Genomic DNA, 20362 nt, shown 5'->3' on the forward strand with positions numbered 1-20362 from the left:
CAGTAGCAAAGTTGCAGCGAAAGTGAAAGTTCTACGGGTACTCGTGGGCGCTGCGATACGCATTTCGTACAAAAAGAAGTTTTCTCCCCTCTAGCATCTTCATCGCTATCCTGGGGTTAAACTAAAACGCATCTGTTGGAATAAAATTAGATTGAAAAAAACACACGCATAAATGTTCACGACTCTTAGGTTTAACGATGTGCAACCTACGCCGTGTTGGGTGCAAGAGGAATGCCAGCAGAACCGCCATCCTCGATGCCGCATTCGCTACTTCCGCGGCGGATGAGAAAGTAACCGTCCATTCCCCACTCGGTGTTCCAGCTGTTGGCAATCTTCCAGTACGGCACTCCGTTTGATGTGCCCCACCCAACGAGCCTCACCGCATGTCCTCCGAGATATTGTCCTGAAACGTGGTGGTAGACGCCGCTGTTGTAGGCGATGAAGTCTTCGTAGACATCAAACGCCACCTCAAATGGACCGCGGAAGAACAACTCACGCATGTAGTCATCCTCTCCTTGAAGCGCATAGCTCGTCCAGGAACGGTAGTTGACAACGGGGATTGTCGGGTCATCGCACGTGTAATTGCACTTGGGCGTGTCAAAGTTGAACTGAGAACAGGGAGGGTACCCATTTTTGCTTTTGCTGTGGTGTGAGCAATGGGGAAATGGGTAGGGTTGGCAGTAGTCCGAAACGAGGCCTGTTGAGCTAAAGTACGCCCACGCCCTATCCGGATCGCCACCATTACAGCCATCGCCACAATCACTGCAGCACGCAAGCAAGTCACCTGCTGAGATATGGACGTCCTGCACACCCCCCATCGTACAAAATCGGTCGGACATGGCTGAGGCCGCAGCGACTGCCCAGCAGGAGCCACAGGCGGACTGATCTGCAATTTGTGGGATGGTGGGGCAGTTGGGCCAAGCTTCAGCGGAATCGAAGCTGCTGGGAAGCGGGGCACGTGCCTCTTCCTCGGTGAATCGCCTCTTCGGAAGGATGCTGGCGTTATTATTCTTTTTAATAACACCGTTGAGCCGCTTCGCCTCGCGCAATGTTATGTTTTGCATGACGCCATCGTACTTCGCCTTCCAAATCCCGCGGTTGAGGCGGTTCACGCGGTCGACGAAAGCCTTGGAGAGGACGGGCGCGTCTTCAGCAACGAGGGCGGCGTTTACGGCGACTACAGCCGTCGAAGCGATACAAAATGTGATGCAGGCACGCATGAGATGCATGTGTCACCGGATTTGTACGGGTCTGCAAGTTCGATGTTGTCGTTGCCCCTCTGTGGAGCTGTCGTATACACTTTTTTTTTCTCCCTTAAAAAGAAAAAAACAGAAAGGAAAATCACTTGTTTTGCCCCCGGGTTGCTCAGATTAAACAGTGGAGGGGTTGGGTGGAGAGGGAATGGGGAGAGGATGTGAAGGAAGATAGGGGGAATCATGCGGGTAAATAGCCTCCAATACTCAGTTTCGTCCATGAAAACCTGCGTTCGTATCTAATAAGGAGGAAATGTGGTGAGAGGAGGGGTGATGCGTTCCAGAGCGCACCCAGCGCTCAATGCGAGGTCAGTGGAGCTTCATGTCCAAAGACACCTTTCATTTACTTTACATTTTTGCAAGTCAACCCTCTCTAGTAAACTTTCCGGGAACCCGCCCTCGTCAACAATGCCATCTCGCAACTTGATGTAGTATGGCCAACGCAAACCCTCAATCATTACGCGGTAAGTAGCCGCATCGTCGGCGTCCCCCCTTCCGTTTTGATTTGGTGCACGCGTGATGTCGGCATTAATGTAAACGGCAGATTCCGGTGCAGCGTTCGTTGGGCGGGAGAAAACGAAACGGTACACGCCTGGTGTGGACGGGTGCTCGGAGGCTGTGAATGTGTAGCGCATCCCTTGTTCGTCGAATGCCGCTGCAAGGCGTTGCAGCTCGTTCAGTTCCATGCTACCGTCGCAGTTACAGTAGTAGTTGCTGTTGTCGCCGTCAAGGCTACGCGTTGTGGGATATAAACAAAGCAATTCACGAGGAGGAGGAGGAGGGGGAGAGAGAGAGTGTGTGTGTGTGTAGAGATAATGTAAAAGGATTGATAGATTCAAGTTTATCAGTTCGACAAGGGGCAAAAGTTTAAGGAAAAGGGATCATTGCTTGTTCCGCTGTACCGACAGCGTGGATCGCGCGCTCAGTGTGAGATGAAGGGAAACCAGGAGCAGGCTCGGTAGATGATTTTCCTGAGTGCCATACGCAGGAGACGAGTACGAGCTTCACTACTTTACCAACACTGGGAACACTTATAGCTCACTTTTTCATCTGTTGGCTCTACGGCAGAAGTTTACCACTCGACAGATGCATCCACTGTACACACGCCCCCCACTCTTGGTTATGGAACCGTTCGTGGCGGTGAGTCATCAAAGCACATCTTCACTCAGCAAATTGGCCAAAGCATTTGCTCCCGTGGCCTCACAATACTCCTTGAGGTGCTTTCGCTTCTCTTTTGGTATGAGGCACGGTATCGAAGTTCTCATGACCTCTTGCACGATGTTGCTTCCGGTGGAGGGGCCGTGCAGAAGTCCCTGCAAAATGCCATCCCACGCATGTAGACCCCGTGGCGACACCTCTTCTACAGCAAAGAGATGCGCAAGAAACTGTGATGTGCTTTCGGTTACCTCCCGCCTCAGTTTTTCACGCCAGCGTGTCATTTTCCCGAGTTGAGCGGCGGAGACGTCTTTCTCCCCACAATGTTCGCAAAAACGCTCACGCCACTCCTCCGCTGCAGAGCAGACGGCTTGTACCGAATCTAGCAAGTGAAATGATGTTATAATCAACTCGGCGCGCGTTTCACACAGCGACGCTGCCTCTTCCTTGGCATCTTCGAGGTGTTGCATGAACATAACTAAAGATGGAACCACAACGGAATTCCATGTGATAATCACGCAGGCTGGAAGGAGGGCAAAAACGACGGCCAACCGACGCAAGATGGCCTCAAGACACCGAAGCATATGATACGTCCCCCGAACTGCCTTTAGCGTTGCAGTTTGATCCGTGAGCGTCGGTGAGTTTGTAAGAAACTCGAGTCGCCACAGCACCTGATGCCCTGACGCAAAGGCTTTGCAAACAAATGAACGTGCGGCTTCCGCGTAGGTGCAAAAAATATCCGGGGAGATCAACCGCTCTACAATGCCCGCTTGCGCACCAAGGTGTACAATTCCACCAGATTTGGTTAGAAAGTCTACAAGACAATTTACACCGTGAATTGTAAAATCCTTCACCGAAAGGTAACCAGACTCCTCGTGCCATCCATAGGCGCTGCGGAAGACTGACACGGCCGTTGCCGCAAGGGCTGCGCTTCCAAGCGCAATTAATGTGTTGACGCCATCTTGTTCCCCAATCCCTTCGGGGGCCCACCCGTGCGCACGGGCGTTGTTAACCAGGCGTGTGTAGATCTGCTGGAGAAACAAGAAAAAGTGCTGTGGCTCCTCCCTCCGTGCTGTGTTCTTTCCTTCTTGAAAGTGGTAAACCAACTCCTTCTCTAGTGGTTCAACCTCTTTCTGTATAAAGGGAAGCAATATGTCATAAAGTTCAACTTTCCACCCACACCGCTTTAACCACGCAATTCGGTCGCTCCCGTCAAAACCCGAAAGGTGAAGATGTAACAGTAACGACACGGCACGGGCGTAAAAGCCCCTATAGAAACTAAGCGGCATCAGTGCATCCTTCTCCACTTCACTACCATCAGTGTCAGCCGTTGAAGTCAAAACATTAAACAATGGCCCCAGGGCTTGCACAGTTTGGCTGGCGCTTTCCTTCAGCCCCACCTGTCGACGCCCCGCCATGAGTGATCGCAGAAAGTTGCTCAATTCACTTTCCACCGCCGTCCATTTCACAGCACCGGGACCGCTATCCATCGCAAGGTTCAGCAGCCGAGTCACTTCTGAGGCGTGAGGGGTGTTTTCTCGCCGCTCGAAGCGCTGCTGCTGCTGCTGCTGCTGCAACTCTTGTTGGCTACACAGTTGCTTATGTTGCTCTTGGCATTCCTGGCCGGGATCCCGCACATGATCGGAGAGTTCCTTCAGAATTCCCGGTAGGCAGTCGACCATGCGAGTACTTCTGTCTTCAGTGAGTTTAAGCATAAGTTCCTCCAAAAGTGCATTGTCCAACTGCGTGAATGAGTTAACGACACCCGACACGAGTTTTATCATTCCTTCACTGCCACTATGCCGCCGCTCCCCCCCACCCCCTTCTTTCCTTTAATTGCTGTCTCACAACTGTTTGGGCGCCGTATCAGATAAATACAAATTATTTTGGTGCGTGAAACAAAAGGTGTATATAGCTGAACGCAGGGGCAACAACGATCAATCTGGGAAACCAAACTTCACGGTAACGTTAGGAGCGGCTGAACTGCATGCAGCAGTTCGTGTCAATGAACAAATCTGTCTTACCCTTTCCTTCTTGTTTTACCTGTTGGTTTGCTGCACGTGTATTGACGAGTAATAATAAAGGAGACGGGGTGAGGGGAGGAGGAGGAGGAGGAAATAACCATGATGACAATAACAAGGTGGCGGCGGAAGCAGCAGGTGACGGGTATCAACAGACAAACAAACAGTCACCTAATTTAACTCGCCCCAACAAAAATATCGCCCTGTTCTGAATGAGCGGTGTAAAGCCCTCACAGACACCAATTTCATTTCGTCTTTTTCTTTGCGTCAAAAGAGAGATAGAGAGATACGGAACGAAAAAGGACGAGCCGAAGGTACCACCCTCCATGACGGCCACACACAACTGAGATGAGGAAAATATCATGTAAAAAAAAAAATAACACCCAAAGTGACACTCTCATCCCCCTTCCTCCATCTCTTTCGTGCCGCCTGATATTCCTATACAACAAATTCCACTAAATGACAAGCGCGTGATTACGTGCATGGCTCCACCATATCATCCCTTCTTTCCACATCCGTTCCGTTCCGTTCCATTCCTTTCTTTTCTTTTCTTCCTTTTCTTTCATTTGTTCCCTACACGTTTCCCACACTGCCGTCATCATCTTCCTCCTTCCCCCTCCTGCTGTGACTCATCATAAGCGTTAATACGGATTGTTGCGGTCCTCATCATTACGACGGAACTTATAGGGACGATAACTGAGATGATTCTCCACGAGGAACAAATTCCGCGAGCGCTGCGAATACCACGTGCCTAATTGAAAAAGTGGTGACCACCACGGCAAATACCACGGCGCGAGCCACCGCTCCTTCACATGCAACCACCGGTCGACGTAATGCTGACGTTCAGCGTAAAGTGTGAGGGCCTTCAGGTTTGGGCGGAAGTGATCCGCCGGATTTGACCAAAAATCCGACATAACCGCTTCGATGTTTTCAGTCATGTGGGGCCACTGTGGTTTTTTTTCTTCTGTCCTTCCTCTTTTTTTTTTAATTTTTAAAATTCGGGTTGCTTATGATGCCCTGCAAATATAATATGTATATATTCAATAATAATAATAATATAATTGATTAATATACATACATGTGTGTAAGTATGGTGTGCCATTTACGGCAGAGTAAAAACGCATATAATGTTGAGAAGATGTAAAATTGGGAGAAAAAAAAATGCAACAGACTTGAGGAGTTACAGATTTTTTTTACGAAATGTAACACAGTGAAACAGGGCCAAAAAAAAAAAACAAAACAAAATTACAAAAAAAAAAGAAGAGGGGGACGAATGGAAGACGTGTATGCGATTGAAACACACAAACACACCGGTGAGAAATGGGGGAGAGGGGGTGAAAGTAAAAAAAAAAAGGTACATCAAACACACAAACTTTTCGTTTCATATCTTCATTTCAATATATATATATATATATATATATATATATGATCATCGCTTTCTTCCGTTTCTTTTTTTTTAAATCTTTAAATAACGGAACGAGTGTGCATAATTTTATTGTACGCACTTCGCTCCACTCACTCTGTTTCTTTTCTTTTTTTTCCTTTTGCGTTTGCTTTGAGTTGCCGTGAGAATGAGGGAAATGACGGAGGGGAAATAATAATGATGAAAAGGATGATGTGACAAGCGGATGGTGGCCCGTTATTATTATTATTATTATTACTATTTTTCTTTTTTCTTTTTTCCCTCAGGATTAAAGGAGGGGGAGGGAGAAAAGGAAGAGGGACGTGTGATCACCTCATTTTTTTAATATATATTTATATATATATTTTGTGTTCCTCCCTCCGCCGCTTTTCCCTTTATTTTCATAAAAGCAATAATACCAATGATAATAATAGTAATAATAATACCAATAATTTAAATAAAAGAGGAAAGAAAAAAAAGAAAGAAAAGAAACCAAGGCGATCTGCCGAGAGCTTTTTGGAGCTTTGCAACATTTCCCTCCCTTCCCAACCAAAAAGAAAAAAAAGAAAAAAAAACCGCTCACTTCATTTTATTTTAAACTTTTCTTTTAAATAAAACAATCCCATTTCATACGACCTCTCCCCCTCCTCTCTTTATTATTATTATTATTATCATTATTATTCCTTCACCATATCCTTTTCTTTTCTTTTTTTTTTGTAGATTTGCATTTTCCCTTTTCCCCATAATTACATTTACTTCGGCGGCAACAGCGGGAAAAAAGAAGACAAAAACCAAACAAAAACAAATGGAAAAAAAACCAATAAATAAATAAAGGAGATAAGTAAGTGATAATATGTCATGAGATGAATATATGTTTGGTAGAAAAGGAGGGGACAAAAAACAACAACAACAAAAAAAAAAAAGAAAAAAAAATCATCAACAACAATAACATCAACACAAAACCCGTGCAAATAAACAATAACACCAACAAAAGAAACACGACGCTCAAAACCAAAGAAAAAGTACACACGAAACAACAAACAGACAAAAAAAAACAGAAAAGGAGGTGAGAAAAAGGGCAGAGGAAGTTTATATTATTATTATTATTATTTAAAAGGTCGGCCCCGCTTTTGCTTTATATATATAAATATATTATTTAATTTATTTTGTTTTGTGCATGTGAGTTCCATGAGGCACACTTACCCGCTGGCCCTTCCTTCACTCCCCTTTGATATTCATTCCTCATTCATTCATTTAATTATTTTTTCTTGTTTTTTTTTAAAAAAATTTCCCCCTCTACACTGATTTAAAATAAATATATAATATATGTACATATATTATTTCATACACTCCGCATAGCTGTCCATCCTCATTTCATTTTGTTTTTTCTCGTTCCGTCATTCTCTCCGATATCCACACGGCTACAAAAAAAAAAGAAAAGAAAAGAAGAAAAGAAAAGAAAAAAAAAAACAAAAGCACACACACAGATCAAAAATAAGGGGGGGGGAAACGTAAAAAAAAAAAAAAGACTGAAGGAATAATTAAAAAGAAAAAAAAATTAAACATAATAATAAAGAAGAAAAGAAACAAACAACAAGCGACAAGGAAAAACAAAAAAAAACAACAAAGAAGTTGGTAATTGACTAGAGCCGAAAATAGCAGAGGTGGTGGGATTAAAAGAAAAAACAAACACAGAACAAAAAGAAAAAGAAGGAAAGGAAAAATCAAAAAGACTTCTTTTTTTGTTTTTTCTTTTTTTTCCCTCTCCTCCTCCTCCTCCTCCTCTCCTCCTCTCGCAGAAACATATATATATATATATATATTTTCTTTCTTTCCTCCTTTCTTTTTCCCTTACCTTCTTTTTATTCACTTCACCTTTTCCCTCATTCCCGCCATCAGCTATGACCCTTTACCGCTTGTGTCATTATTGGAGAAGCCGGAAAGGCGGCATTTTTGCTTCCCGTGAAGTTACTGAAGGCATGACCGCCACCACCACCGCTGCCAGGTATTGTTGTGCTGTTGGGGGTCCCTGCTGACGAGGAATCTTCACAGAGCCCATAAAGCACGCCATTGTTTGCTACAGGTATATTGGAGTTAAAACAGTCACGCAGCAATTTAAAATAACAATGGCCCGTCAGCAACGAGTCGCTGCCCGCCTGATGAGCCATGCCGAAACGCCGCACGCGGAGGCTATCGGCAAGGTGATCTAATCCCAATGAGTGCGTTAACTCGGTGGAACGCAAGAGATATTTGATATCATACACGCACGGGAAAAGGGCATGGAAGGTTTGTAGGAAATCCTCTTCCTTTTCTGGTAGGTCTTTTCCACCCACTACTTTGATCAGGTATCCAAAGTCGTAACCGGCGTGGAAGGCCAACCAGCGAATGTCGGGATTTAACACGAGTCCGCTGGAGATGAGCAGCTCTGCGAAGTGCGTCACCTCCACGCCATACTCGGAGAAGTAATCGAAGTTAATGCCACCATGACACAACAACTGAATACTATCCTGCGCGTACACATCCTCTGTGAGGCAGAAGCGGAAGTTGAACTGCCACGTGCAGCAGTTCTCGGGAACCTCGCCCTTCTCATTGAGAAGTGTAATGCCTAGCTGAATCATCTTCAGTAAATTCACATTGCACCGCAGCGTTTGGTAATAGAACTCGTGCGTGGATTTGAAGTTACCGACAGGTTTCGCTACTACACCGGGAAACTCAGTATCCATGGCCACAAATGGGTAGTCTTTGATAAGCGAACGGATTATACCAAACTCCTGCTCTAAGTTATCCTCCCACACATCGCGAATCATTGGTGATTTACTAAGTGATGGAATGAGGGAAACATTTCCCGCCTTAAGAGCAGCCGATGGAAAACGTTGATGGGGTTGAGGTTGCGGTTGCGGTTGCTGCTGTGCGTAGGCTCCATAATGTGTCCCGCCACCATACTGCATCATTTTCCCGTTTCCCGTTTCCACTTTCCCTCCTTTTTACCTTATAAGTTATTTGTAGTGGTAGTGATATATATATATATATATATATATATATATAGATAGATTTATTTATTTATTTTTTTTCGTTTTGTTATTATTTAAAATGAAACAAACAAAAAAACAAACAACAACAAAAAAATTCGTTCCTTTTCTTTTTGTTTCGTTACTACCTTCTGCAACTTTTCCTTCACCACGGAAGGTGGATTTAGTGTGTTTGGACGCTTAAACTCCTTTCAGTGACTGCGGAACAAATAAGCAAAAACAAAAACAATACCAATAAAAATAGAAGAAGATTGAAGTGAAGGAGAAAAAGACAAACAAATAAGAGAAGCACAGTGTGCCATAAGAAGATGGAATAATAACAGATAAGATATTAAATGGAGGTGTCGCCCGTACGAAAGTGAGAGAAAATTTACGTCAAATGAACCGCACGAACCAAAGATGTCGCGCCACACGAGTGCACAACCAAGAGAAGCGCCGAAAAGTTTGTACGCATACACCGCTGTGCATGACCGTATAGATGTGTAACACACGCCTAAAAAAATTGCTTCAGAGTTTACCCTCATTCCTCATAAGGGAACATGCACATGCACATAAATGTATACAAATGTATATATATAAATGTATATATGTGTGATTGTGACGACATTGAGGGGAAGAGAAAGGAGCCGTGCAGATGCATCAAGTTAGCGAATCGGGTAGCTCAATGCAACAGAGGGAAAATAACATTTACTACATCGAACATCACCAACCTCGCAACATGCAGCGCCTCCGCTCTTCCAAACCCATAGACCAACTGCATCCTCCCACGCCTTCCTTCTCTCTCTTTTTTTTTTTCATTATGCCGTGTTTGAGCTGCTGCCACTTGGGTGTGAAGAGGCCAAATCATGCGGCAGCATCACCGCAAAATAATACAACAGCCTCCAAAATATTTCTCTCTTTTTTTTTTTTTTTGCACATACACTCAGAATGTGCCATCTGGATTGACCCATGCCATTTCCGCTCGCTCCAATCTTTTGGCCTCCTGCAACTCCTCCATAATATTCAGCTGCGCCAGCTCACGCACGCCGACTGGAGTGTCACTTCGCATTAATTCCCACAGTTCCTTTTCTTTCCTTTGTATTGTCGCCGTGTGCATCGAGTCATGCGGGAGCGTCAGCGTTTTTGCTAACACATTTTCTTTATTTTTCACTCCTTTATTTCCATTTTTCCAATGCTTATGATATGCATCCCTGCGACTTGCCTGGTCCAATGCATTCACATCAAGTAGTAGTGAGCGGACAGACGCCTGCACAACGGCCCACCGGTCCTTCTCAATTATTTCTGAAGAATTCGATGGCGGAGATTCGGGCACGGGCGCGGGCACGTCGGCGCAAACACTTCCGTCACCATCACCACCACAAACATCAGCGGAGTGATGGTTTCGTGCGGCGCGAGCAAACGCCATGAGCAACTCACTTGGATCATCCTCCCGTACTAGTGAGGAGACAAGTGTTGCAGCTACGGCAAAACTGTCATCGTGCCTTGCCCGTTGCGCAACACACTGCAAAACCAATTCCTGTTCTTCTTCACTAAATGTCGTGTGTGGCAGATCACGAAACTCAGGAAGCAGCTCATTTTTCCTTGCGCGAAGTAACACATACAATAAATGCCCTACAGTCCCATCTTGTGCCAGGAAGTGTGTCAGTGCCTTTACAGTTTTGGGTCCACACCGCATTCCCTTTTCCCTTGCAAACACCTCAACCGCAAGTACGACAGTTCGCTCTGCCAACGTTACGCCCAACGCGGCAGCTGCGCGGATCACCTCCCACTTCCGCACGTGACTCAGCGTCAAAGCGTAGTAAACAAACATTCCATGTGCGGCTACTGCGTCACTCCTGTAGGCGGTGTGCAACCGATTACCTAAGCGCCGCTGAAGCAACAAACCCTTCGCTGAGTGCGGCACCGAGCCGTCTTCCACTTCAATGGGATTCAATGAGGGATGTTGCATCAGGGAGAACACCGTCACATCGAATGGTGCACTACAATCGGCCATGTATTTGGCGTATGTTAGGGCCTCATCAACTCTACCGCTAGCTGTACAGCAGTAAACCCATGCTGAGAGCACCTCCGGCGTCGTTTGTTGTTGTTGCTCCATGCGGCCGAAAAGCATTTGACATGTTGTGAAGTAGTCCGCATCCAAAGTGCAATGGTAGGCGGCCATGCAGAGCAACGTACGAAGCAATACCGAAGGCAGTGCAAACTGCTCCTCCGGTGGATTCTGCAGCGAAGCAAACGTACAACTCTTCATGAAATCCTCATAAATAACATGTGGAAGGGGCGCATCGCGCGCCCTCAGTACGGTGGGAAAGAGGAGGAATAAACTGTGCTCTGTGATGTATCTGAGAGCATCGTGGTAAGGAAGGTGCCCTATTATTGTTTCCAATGCCTCGTGGGTCGGAGCCCGCCACAATTCCTCCTTTTTGGGTAAATAAGTACTGTTTCGAACGAGAGGTTTGAGCGCCGGCAGATTCAGAAGCCATTTCTTGTTGAAAGTTCCACAGCGCTCGGCGTCAAATCGAGGGGAATGTGGGAGATAATATGGTGGGTCAGGTAACTGTGTTCCATTAGCACTAAATGCACCGGCGCTATCACTATTGCTTGCGGAACTAATGCGGCAGCCTCTCACGGTGCTGTGAGGGCGGCGGAGGCGGCGTATTAACATTGAGGACCAACCAAATATCCTCCTCTAACAACAAAGATTAAGCGAGAGAATAAGAAAAACAGGATGCAGCAAAAAAAAAAAAAAGGATGAAAAGACGCATTTGGGAAGGGCATGCAGAGCGAAATCATGCGGCACCACGGGGACCGGAAGCATATGTGTAGAATCAGCAGCGGCTGCCGGCACCTTGGCCGGTGTGCGCGTCCACAGCTTCTGTTCATTCTTTTCTTTTTTTTGTATGTTACAAGCGTATGTACATCCCGCGGTGGGCACGCGTATATATATGCACCCAAGTATGAAGAGACAAACAAATGTATGTGCTTGCCCTCAAACTCCAACACCTTTTTTTTCTCGCCCTCTATCCCAACGTTTCAACTTTCTTTCCCTCTCACTGTTATTGTTCAATTAGCCGCAGAAAAAAGCTCTCCGTCATAATCTAAAATTAAGCGAAGATGAATGAATAACAACAATAGCCACGAGAGAAAATAAGCTGTACATGCGACAAATTATATGTTTAATGCCATGCTTACTCATCTAAATTTCCGCCTTCCTCTCTTGTTCCTTGCACCTTTCTCTCTTTTTCCTTCTTTACTTTTTTTTTTTCAATTCTAATGATTAGTGTACATCCTGAACATCTCATATTCTATCACTTATGGGTGTATAGGCCGACCGCTCACCTTTCCAATAACCTTATATATCCATTGCATTTCTTCCGTGTCAATAATCAGCGTTCCCTCAGGCTGCGGCAGCCTTGCTGTGGGGGAAAATAGAACCTGCATTGTTGTTGCCGCATTTGCGTTTCGCTGCCCAATAATAAAAGGAGGAAGTACACCCTGCGGCACCCCCACTGAGAAATCACGTGAGCTGTCAGGGGTAAAGTAGGCTGTAAAAGGAGAGGAATGCGGGTAGATGTTGTAAATATCAAATGTGATGGTGGAAACAGCGCGGAGGGTGGATTTGACGACCAGCGTATCATCAACATCAGCGCGGGAGGCTTCCAGAACAATAGAATAGCGCCAGACCGATTCCTTTTCGGCGCGAACTACGAGATCCGCCATTGCAACAAAAGGGCGGAGAGGGACAAATCGTATATCCAACTTGAGCATCCCTTCAACCTCCACAGTAGGGTGCACTTTGAAGAAGAGACTGTTGCGAACCGCGCTGGCATACTGCTGCCCTCGTTCAAGATCCAGTGTTATGGTCACATTGCTCAAGTTGGCTGCCGTCATCCCTGGGGCGACCAACTCAACTGTTTCCTCCACTTTCTTCCGCGCTACACAACGGAACCGCAGCGGTTGATCGTGGCTGCGCCACTCCGCCAAACCCTTCAATGGGAAAACCCACGTCATGTCCTGCACTTCTTCCGACAAAAACTTCGGCTTCACCAAAACAGTGGCATTGTGCCGTCCTACAGTCTTGGGTTCGTACATCACCACTATAGAGGCTTCAGTCGCTGGTGCTATTGGCGTACCGGGAAGCGACTGTGCGGCAGCGGAATAGTAATTCATCTCTTCGCACTTGACCTCGACGTCCGGCATCATCGGAACGCTAAACGGGTTCTTGAACTTGAGCACAACGGAAACTCTTCCCAAAGCTTCGCAAACGCATTCCACCGGCGCAAACTCCGCAGGAGCGTGGCCTACACCCCGGCAGTGATAACACCACTCTGCTGAGTCGAGGTTGAGAAGTTTGATCATGGCCTCCTGGGGCCTTCCTATAGCTGTCGGTTTGTACACAATATCGATAGTTAACTCCGAGTATGGAGGAACCCTCGGGTTACTAGGCACAACCGAGAAGTTGTCGTGGTTGGTGTTGGTGACGCACAGCGGCAGCTCGTTCGGGGTATTGTTCGGGATTCGTACCTGCACCGTCTGCGGCACGCCGATTTCGCTTGAGAATGCCACTTCCTCCGGCGCAGCATCCTCAACCACAATGTCCAATTCGTACCAAAACTCCCCCACCTCTTTGTTGAAGAACGTCAGCCTCCCCGGGAACTTGCCAGTACGTGAGGGAAGGAACAACAGGGAATACACAGATGGTTCACTCGGCTCCACCAAAATGGAGTTTTCTCCGAAGAGCCCTACGCCGTAACGCCCTACAGTGAAATCAATGGTTTTGTCCATGGGGTTTTGGATGCTCACGTAGGCTGTTACGGGCGTACGCGTGTCCGTGCAAATGTTGAGCGTACCTTCCTTTTCAGGAGCGCTCACAATTATGGTGATACCATACCACGCGAAGTGACCATTTGGAGCCCGGCACACAACCGTTCCGTTGAATGTTCCACCCATAAGAGGGTGAAGTATCAAGTCGTACTTTGCATTTGTGCCCCTCCGCACAAGCACTGTCGGCTTTCCTGTAGCGAATGGCAAGTCTGTTTCCACCGTATAGTTCCCATCCATGTTGTTGATATCGGGAATCGTCAGCGTCTCTATTCGTTTCTCGCGTGCCCTACACTCCACAGTAATTACATCCTCACAGAGCGGTTCCACGGATTCTCCATACAGCATGAAGGTTCGGCGCTCACCCGTCTCCCGATTATGGAGTGTGAGGGTTCCCGTGTCCGATGAAACCCATGCAGGGTTGTATCGAAGAAGGTACTCACGGCTTTTGCCGCGTGGAATGCGGACCTCCTTCTGTCCACTGAAGCAGTCACCCTCGATAGTGGCTGTAATCAACCAACTTTCCTTCGTGTTGTTGACGATGGGCACGCGTTGCACAATAGATTGCCGCGCTGGGCATGAGAAACGCAAAATACTCTTCTCACCTACAGGAATACCCTTACCATGAAGAAGAATAGTCCGTACGTCATACTTCGATGCGAGAATAATATACCCATTGTAGTCACCAACGACTTTCGGGCAGAAGCTGAACTGCAGTTCCAGCATTTGGTCGCCGCGGGTGAAGAAAATACTTTCGGGACCTATGAAGAAGGGACTGGGTCCAACAAAAGACTCGTTCACGAATGTGACACTGTAGGGAATATTGGTGAGCTCCGGCATTGATGGCCCCTTAACAACTCGCGAGCTTGGAAACCGGTTGCAATCCTCCACTGTGTTCATCATACGCTCGAACTGTTGATTGTGCAATTTCAGCATGACTGTGTTGTTACACGCTTCACCCACCTCCGCTCGCGTAACAAACTTTTCTATTGGTTTCGGTGGTATACACGTGCCAATGAGCACGATAGAGAACTCACCCAGCTGAACATCGTGGAAGGTTACCTGTGCTTCGTACTGACCACGGGCGCACGGAGCAAACTGCACGCTCACTTTAGTAGGCTCCCCCACGTTGAATGACACAACACCGGCCGATATGTAAAAGGCACCCTGTTGCAGTTTGCCAAACTCTCCTTCAGAATATCCTCCATCGTTTTTGTATTCCTGTGACAGTCGTAAAGTTGCCACATAGTTCTGTGCGAATGGGTTTTCAACGCATATTTCTTGATGCACCACTGTATAGAGTGGCGCCTGCAGGTGGACTGTACGCAGAGGCTCCTCACTTGGCAGGGCGACGAGATGAAATACTAACGGCATCCGTTCCTTCACCAGGTTCTGGGCACTGTCAACAAGTACGCATTCCCCTTCCAGTCGTCGGTTAAAGCGAAGAGTCACCTCCAGCTGTAATTGGAAGGTCCCCCCTGGGTCCACGGTGAACTCCCTCGGAACCGCACGGAAAGAACAGTTGCTCATTTCCACGGTGTATACACGGACCGTGTTTGAAGTGTTCTTCACTTCAATAGTGTGAGTGGCAGGTGAAAGGAGTTTCCCCTTCAACACGATTGTTCCCGTGGGAATGAAGCGCGGAAGGTAGTGAAAGAGTGTTGAGAGCAGCAACAACCAATCCAGCGGGCCATACTGCAGTATCTGCTCAACGCTGCTAAAGGATGACGGGAACCCCACGTACACCAGTGCATTGGTTAGCAGACTGATATTGTTCTCTAGGTCACTTTGTGTCACGGTCTCTGGAACAAACCTATCAGCTGACACGTACGCCGCTGCAGAGGGTACAAAGACAAATATACACGCGGCTACCGCGACACAATCCCTCAGGTCTTCAAACCGCCGGATAGGAGCCCGGGTGTCCTTTAGCATACCCTTTTTGATGCACTGGCGTAGGTTGTACGTTGCCCAGTAAAGTAAGATGTTTTCCATACCGCTAAATACGTTGCTACCGTAAATAGCCGTGGACAAAGACCCCGCCTGCAACTCCTCTACTGGCATATACTTACCAAGCGAGGGGTATTGAGCCAGCATGCTGTCTATCCGCAGTTTGGCAAAGTAAACAACCCGAATGAATTGCAGCACGACCACCGTCCAGCAGTGTGTAGACCGCTCCGTGAAGTTCGCTAAGGGAATAGCCTCCGCATTTACCTCTTTTTGGTGGCGACAATATGCCTCATATGTCATCAGGTAGATTATCTGTACTTCACTTAGGCACCCACCGTTAAGCTTGAGGAGCGACATTAACGACTCGAGTGTAACAAGTGTTCTGCTAGTCGTGCTTTCGGATGAATCTGGAGCCCGAGATTGCTTCTTTACGCCCATTCGACGCGCTGCATCCAGAAGTAGTCGTCCATCGGATAGCTGTAACGCAGTGACGAGGTTCGCGACGGGCTCAAGGAACACGTTATAATTCAGCCACAACCGCAGACTTTCCTCACAACGAACGTAAAATTCAGGTGCGATGGGCTCCAGGTACCGTGGTGGAATGGGCTTCACTGAATTAGACCTCACATACTGTGTCTCCCCGCCAACTTTGCGCACCTTGTGGCCGCCGCCGTCAGCAGCAAGCTGCCAGCTGTCTATCTCTCGGTAAATTAACGGCTCCTTCCACTCTTCATCACCACGAGATGATGCAATCTTTGAAATATTGGCATTCTGAATAACGTATGGGGCATTGGTGAGGAAAGAGTTTATGGCGGCTCCCCTGAAGGGCAGGGTCAACGTCTCCCCCTTGTTTGACGAGAACTTGATGGACGACACGGCAGAAACCGGCCACTGACTACAGAACTCAATCTCTACGGGGATGCGTCCCATCAGCCCGGTGGAAGTACCGTTGGGGAACGTGATGGTGAGCGGCCCGGAGTCTATTGTGTGGTACGACAAATTGATGTGATCGAAACCATCATTCGTAATGATAATACGCCTCCGAACGGTTATGTTCAGGGGGATGGGTGGAAAAGCAAGCTCCTCCACGTCGCACAGGAGACGGGGCAACGCTGCAAAACCACTCATTGATAAATCTGCACAATGCCGAAGTAAATCACCATCCACATAAATACCGTAGAGCTCGCGCCAGTTACCCACACCATCGGGTACGAAAGTTACGCTCACCTGCTCGCTCGCATGCGGTGCCAGCACGCCACCGCTGATACTCATGACAAATGAGCTAACTCTGCTGCTGACGGGGCTCAGTGGGGTTCGGCCCTCAGCTGTGGGAGAGTCTTCATTGTTCCGTATCGGTTGCAGCCTCCAGTGGACACTCACACTCGACGTGTTCTTAATTGTCACTGTTGCAGGAACGGAGGGACTGTCCACCACAGTACAAGGGAATTTCAAAAAGCGGGGAGTGACGGCCACCCTTGATTGCAACGCCTGCGCAATGATCACCAACGGCACCAGTGGGTTTTTAATATCTGTGCCCACATGCCTCCACGACACAAAGAAACGCCCACCATCCTCTGCGGTTGATACGGGCCGGTAGACGAACAAAACACCTAATTCGCTGCAAGGTGGAATGATTATAGAGGCCATGCCGGGCTCTCGCTCACCTGGCCCACACCACTGCAACATTGTCGGGGGATCTGTTGAATTGTTGTTTGTAACGGTGGCGTCGTGGATTGCCGCACTGTCCACATCGGCAGCGCACTCAACTGCAAACTCCATATGTTGTCGCAAGTCAACGAGGATAACACCGTCAACATCGCTTGTGTTTTTGAAACGTACCGGGAGGGCCTTTTCAGTGCCGATGTACACCATACCAAAGTCGAGGATGGCCTCTGTATTTTGCCGGTGTGGCGTAATGACTTCTAAAAGTGCGGCACAAACATCCACAGAAACTGTCAACTTCAGTGGCTTCTTTATTCCACGCACGCAGCAGTTCATCACGGTACGTAGGGCCTCAGGTTTTTCATGATACACCAAGAGCGAGATTTCCTCTGACTCGCGGGGCCCAACACGGCCACTCTCCGGGGAGACAGTCAACCAGCTTGGTACACCGTCAAAGGTAAAGAAGGCGACGTTCTTCCCTTTATTGTGTAGTGTGATGCTCGCACGTGTTCCCCTCCCCGCAGGGACTTTTTGCAGCTCAATGAGGGCCTCTGTTGCGGAATGATGCTTGTTCCAATCTTTCTTCCCCTGTGGGGAGACCACTGGTGTACCACCGGCAGTTGTGCATTTTCCCCATGCACAAGAAGTGACTGGGACGGCACCTGTGATGTTAAGTGTCTTCACTCCGTCGGAACGCTCCACCTGCAGCCTCGCGCACGCGCTGGCGGTGATAATGCCGTATGGAGGACTGAAAGACACATAAGCCGTTACTTTGCTCATTGGTGGAATCGTGCCGCTCATAGGTTCGATGGCAAATGGACCGCTACCACTACCTTTCCCGCTGCCGGTGCCCGCATTATTCAACTGCAGGGCCCACGAGTACACAGCTTCGCTGTTACCATTATTGGAAAGTACGACTGTAGAGCGGGCCACAGGCTCCTCGCTAAAGTTTGAGAAGTGGAGAACCATCTCCTCGCGCGAAAGCGAAACCTCAACAGGAACAGAATCAGCTTGCATTGTAAAGCGGAGCAGGTGCCTACCATTGATCGTTATTTGCATCACCTGCTGAAGTACCTGAACCACTTGACTACGGAACGTTACATCAAAAACTGCAGAGCGACCGGGGGGGATCACTTGTGCCTGTGGTGAGAATGACAAATGCTCTTCATCGGTTGGCATCGTGGCTAGCACCGCGGCGCTGGTGGCGTTGTACAAAAAGAACGGTTTTGTGGCGGTGGAGCCGACCGTTACTCGATGGAATTCCAGGACCTTGACTGGTGCAACAATGCGCAACAGTTCCATGGGCTGAAGCTCCCGCTTGCAGTCGCGACGCTCTGCCGCGTTGCTTGGCGCTTCCTTATAAACTTTCCGTATAAGTGTCTTCACGTCTAGCGTTACAAGTGGGAGATGATCCCCTGCACCCAGTCCACCCATCTCGCCCGCCGAACGCGACCTTCCAATAGGAGCCACGAGTTCTGGCTCTATCGGGCGCAATCCCTCAGCAGGAACCATGCCAAGGTCCACATCGTCCAGATTGGCGTACGTTTCAGGCGGCGCAGCGGCGACATACGGTTCCGCTACAGGCTCAATGGCCTTCATGGTACGTTCAAAGTCCTGAGGAAGTTTGTCAATGCCACCGATACGCTTTTGCTGCGGTACAATTTTGGTTGCGACACCCACCACCGTCAGCGGAGTGGTCTCCGTGTTGTTGAATACCACGTTGAAGCGCTCACTAAAGTTGCCAAGACGCCGTGGATGGAACGTCAACCGAACAGGGACGCTCTTCGCAGCACTCACGTTGCCTTCGTCAGGAGAAATATGAAAGTGAGCAATCCGAGGGAATTTAAAGTACAGCGGAGCGTCCTTGTGACCATTGTGAACTTGCAACACGAAGTCCCGGTAGTCATTCATTGCACATTCTCCGAAGTCGACAACGGTTTGCGATAGCCATGCCACAGTTGTCGTGGACGTTCCAGTAGCGCGCAATGTGTGAGTGTGTTCCGTTTCCACGAATAGTAGTGAGTACAACCACTCAAATGTTTCATTTACAGCAGTTTGTTGGTCTCGACGACACGTCCAACCCGTTGCTTTCTCCTTTGACCTCATTGGGGCAAATATGGCGGTTACGTGTTTCTTTTCCCGCGGCCCCAGTCTTCCTTGTTGCGGGACGAAGCTAAACGGCGGGATATCCTCCGTGTTCCCATCGCTCAATAGCTGGAAAGCAAAGCTCACAGACTGCCTACTATCATTTCTCACAATAAGTTCCATCGTTCGCTTTGCACCGACATATGTCTTGGGGAACATCAGTGAGTGCAACTCTTCGCCTGTGTTCGCATTCAGTAATGTTCCCCTACAGTCTATAACCTCCACTGTTACCGTTACCGTACGGGTCTTAGCCTCACCGTCGACAGTTACAGTGAGAGGAAACTTGTGGCGGCCGACTAACGGGCTCAGTAACTCAACCATTACATTTCCTTCGCTGAAGGGCCCAACATCGCAGTTCGCCGTCCGGACCCGGAGGGCAGAAGCTGCAGACTCACCTTCAGGAACAATATGTACACGCGCCACACGGCGACCGGGGTTGCGAATGGCCAGTGATTGAACTATTCCGCGTGTGTTACGCTCCACAGTACCGAAGTCCAATGTAAGGGGAAACTCCACATCGGGGAAACACTTCGCGACAAGTGGAATTGTGATGGATTCTTTATCAGTAAACACAACAAAGCTATCTTCATAATCCTGTGATGTATGCGTAAAGAACTCAGCCTCGATCACATGTGTGAGCCCGGGTGCAAGCCGTACAGAGTCGGTTTTAATACGAAATACGGTTTGATTGTTTGGATGGGTGAAGCGAAGTGCACATATTTCGCGCGACAGATTCCGCACTGTGAAGGGAATGACATATACAGTATCCACGTCGAAATTCGCATAGTATCCCTGAGTTGGATGAACATGAATAGATCCTTCTGATGAATTGGAAGTGAGAGTCTGTACGGTATGGCTAATTTGTTTGCGCGGAGTAACCCCATTGGACTTTTTTGTGTCACTAACCGGCTCTTCCGTTGCCATGATGTT

At 48.0% G+C, this 20362-nt stretch overlaps 7 protein-coding genes across 7 annotated transcripts, besides 25 other annotated features; all 7 read right to left on the bottom strand.

Moving 5' to 3' along the window:
* Positions 1–20362: part of a sequence feature (sequence corresponds to BAC RPCI93-3D8) that runs on past both edges of the window.
* Positions 207–1229, bottom strand: Tb927.6.560 (cysteine peptidase C (CPC); the record flags this gene model as incomplete). The annotated part of the gene is made up of 1 exon (XM_840086.1): positions 207–1229. One exon carries the CDS (start codon positions 1227–1229, stop codon positions 207–209), a length of 1023 nt encoding a protein of 340 aa, XP_845179.1.
* On the bottom strand, positions 1574–1939 carry Tb927.6.570 (hypothetical protein, conserved; the record flags this gene model as incomplete). Its single annotated transcript, XM_840087.1, has 1 exon — positions 1574–1939. The coding sequence occupies one exon, from the start codon at positions 1937–1939 to the stop codon at positions 1574–1576; it is 366 nt and encodes a 121-aa protein (XP_845180.1).
* Tb927.6.580 (hypothetical protein, conserved) lies at positions 2402–4192 on the bottom strand (the record flags this gene model as incomplete). Its single annotated transcript, XM_840088.1, has 1 exon — positions 2402–4192. One exon carries the CDS (start codon positions 4190–4192, stop codon positions 2402–2404), a length of 1791 nt encoding a protein of 596 aa, XP_845181.1.
* Positions 3961–3983: a microsatellite.
* Positions 4944–4970: a microsatellite.
* Tb927.6.590 (hypothetical protein, conserved) lies at positions 5071–5367 on the bottom strand (the record flags this gene model as incomplete). Its single annotated transcript, XM_840089.1, has 1 exon — positions 5071–5367. One exon carries the CDS (start codon positions 5365–5367, stop codon positions 5071–5073), a length of 297 nt encoding a protein of 98 aa, XP_845182.1.
* Positions 5406–5428: a sequence feature (AT_rich).
* Positions 5451–5502: a sequence feature (AT_rich).
* Positions 5653–5693: a sequence feature (A-rich).
* Positions 5827–5856: a microsatellite.
* Positions 6069–6094: a microsatellite.
* Positions 6168–6199: a sequence feature (AT_rich).
* Positions 6243–6284: a microsatellite.
* Positions 6287–6323: a sequence feature (A-rich).
* Positions 6485–6513: a microsatellite.
* Positions 6727–6764: a microsatellite.
* Positions 6920–6947: a sequence feature (AT_rich).
* Positions 6966–6999: a sequence feature (AT_rich).
* Positions 7084–7121: a sequence feature (AT_rich).
* Positions 7136–7174: a sequence feature (AT_rich).
* Positions 7257–7306: a microsatellite.
* Positions 7345–7462: a sequence feature (A-rich).
* Positions 7507–7564: a sequence feature (A-rich).
* Positions 7591–7624: a microsatellite.
* Positions 7635–7654: a microsatellite.
* Positions 7655–7693: a sequence feature (CT-rich).
* On the bottom strand, positions 7727–8782 carry Tb927.6.600 (CCR4 associated factor, putative; the record flags this gene model as incomplete). Its single annotated transcript, XM_840090.1, has 1 exon — positions 7727–8782. One exon carries the CDS (start codon positions 8780–8782, stop codon positions 7727–7729), a length of 1056 nt encoding a protein of 351 aa, XP_845183.1.
* Positions 8846–8895: a microsatellite.
* Positions 9398–9453: a microsatellite.
* Positions 9783–11522, bottom strand: Tb927.6.610 (hypothetical protein, conserved; the record flags this gene model as incomplete). The annotated part of the gene is made up of 1 exon (XM_840091.1): positions 9783–11522. One exon carries the CDS (start codon positions 11520–11522, stop codon positions 9783–9785), a length of 1740 nt encoding a protein of 579 aa, XP_845184.1.
* Tb927.6.620 (hypothetical protein, conserved) lies at positions 12170–20356 on the bottom strand (the record flags this gene model as incomplete). Its single annotated transcript, XM_840092.1, has 1 exon — positions 12170–20356. One exon carries the CDS (start codon positions 20354–20356, stop codon positions 12170–12172), a length of 8187 nt encoding a protein of 2728 aa, XP_845185.1.

This window comes from Trypanosoma brucei, chromosome 6 (genome assembly GCF_000002445.2).
Source record: "Trypanosoma brucei brucei TREU927 chromosome 6, complete sequence".
NCBI classification, from domain to species: Eukaryota; Euglenozoa; class Kinetoplastea; order Trypanosomatida; family Trypanosomatidae; genus Trypanosoma; species Trypanosoma brucei.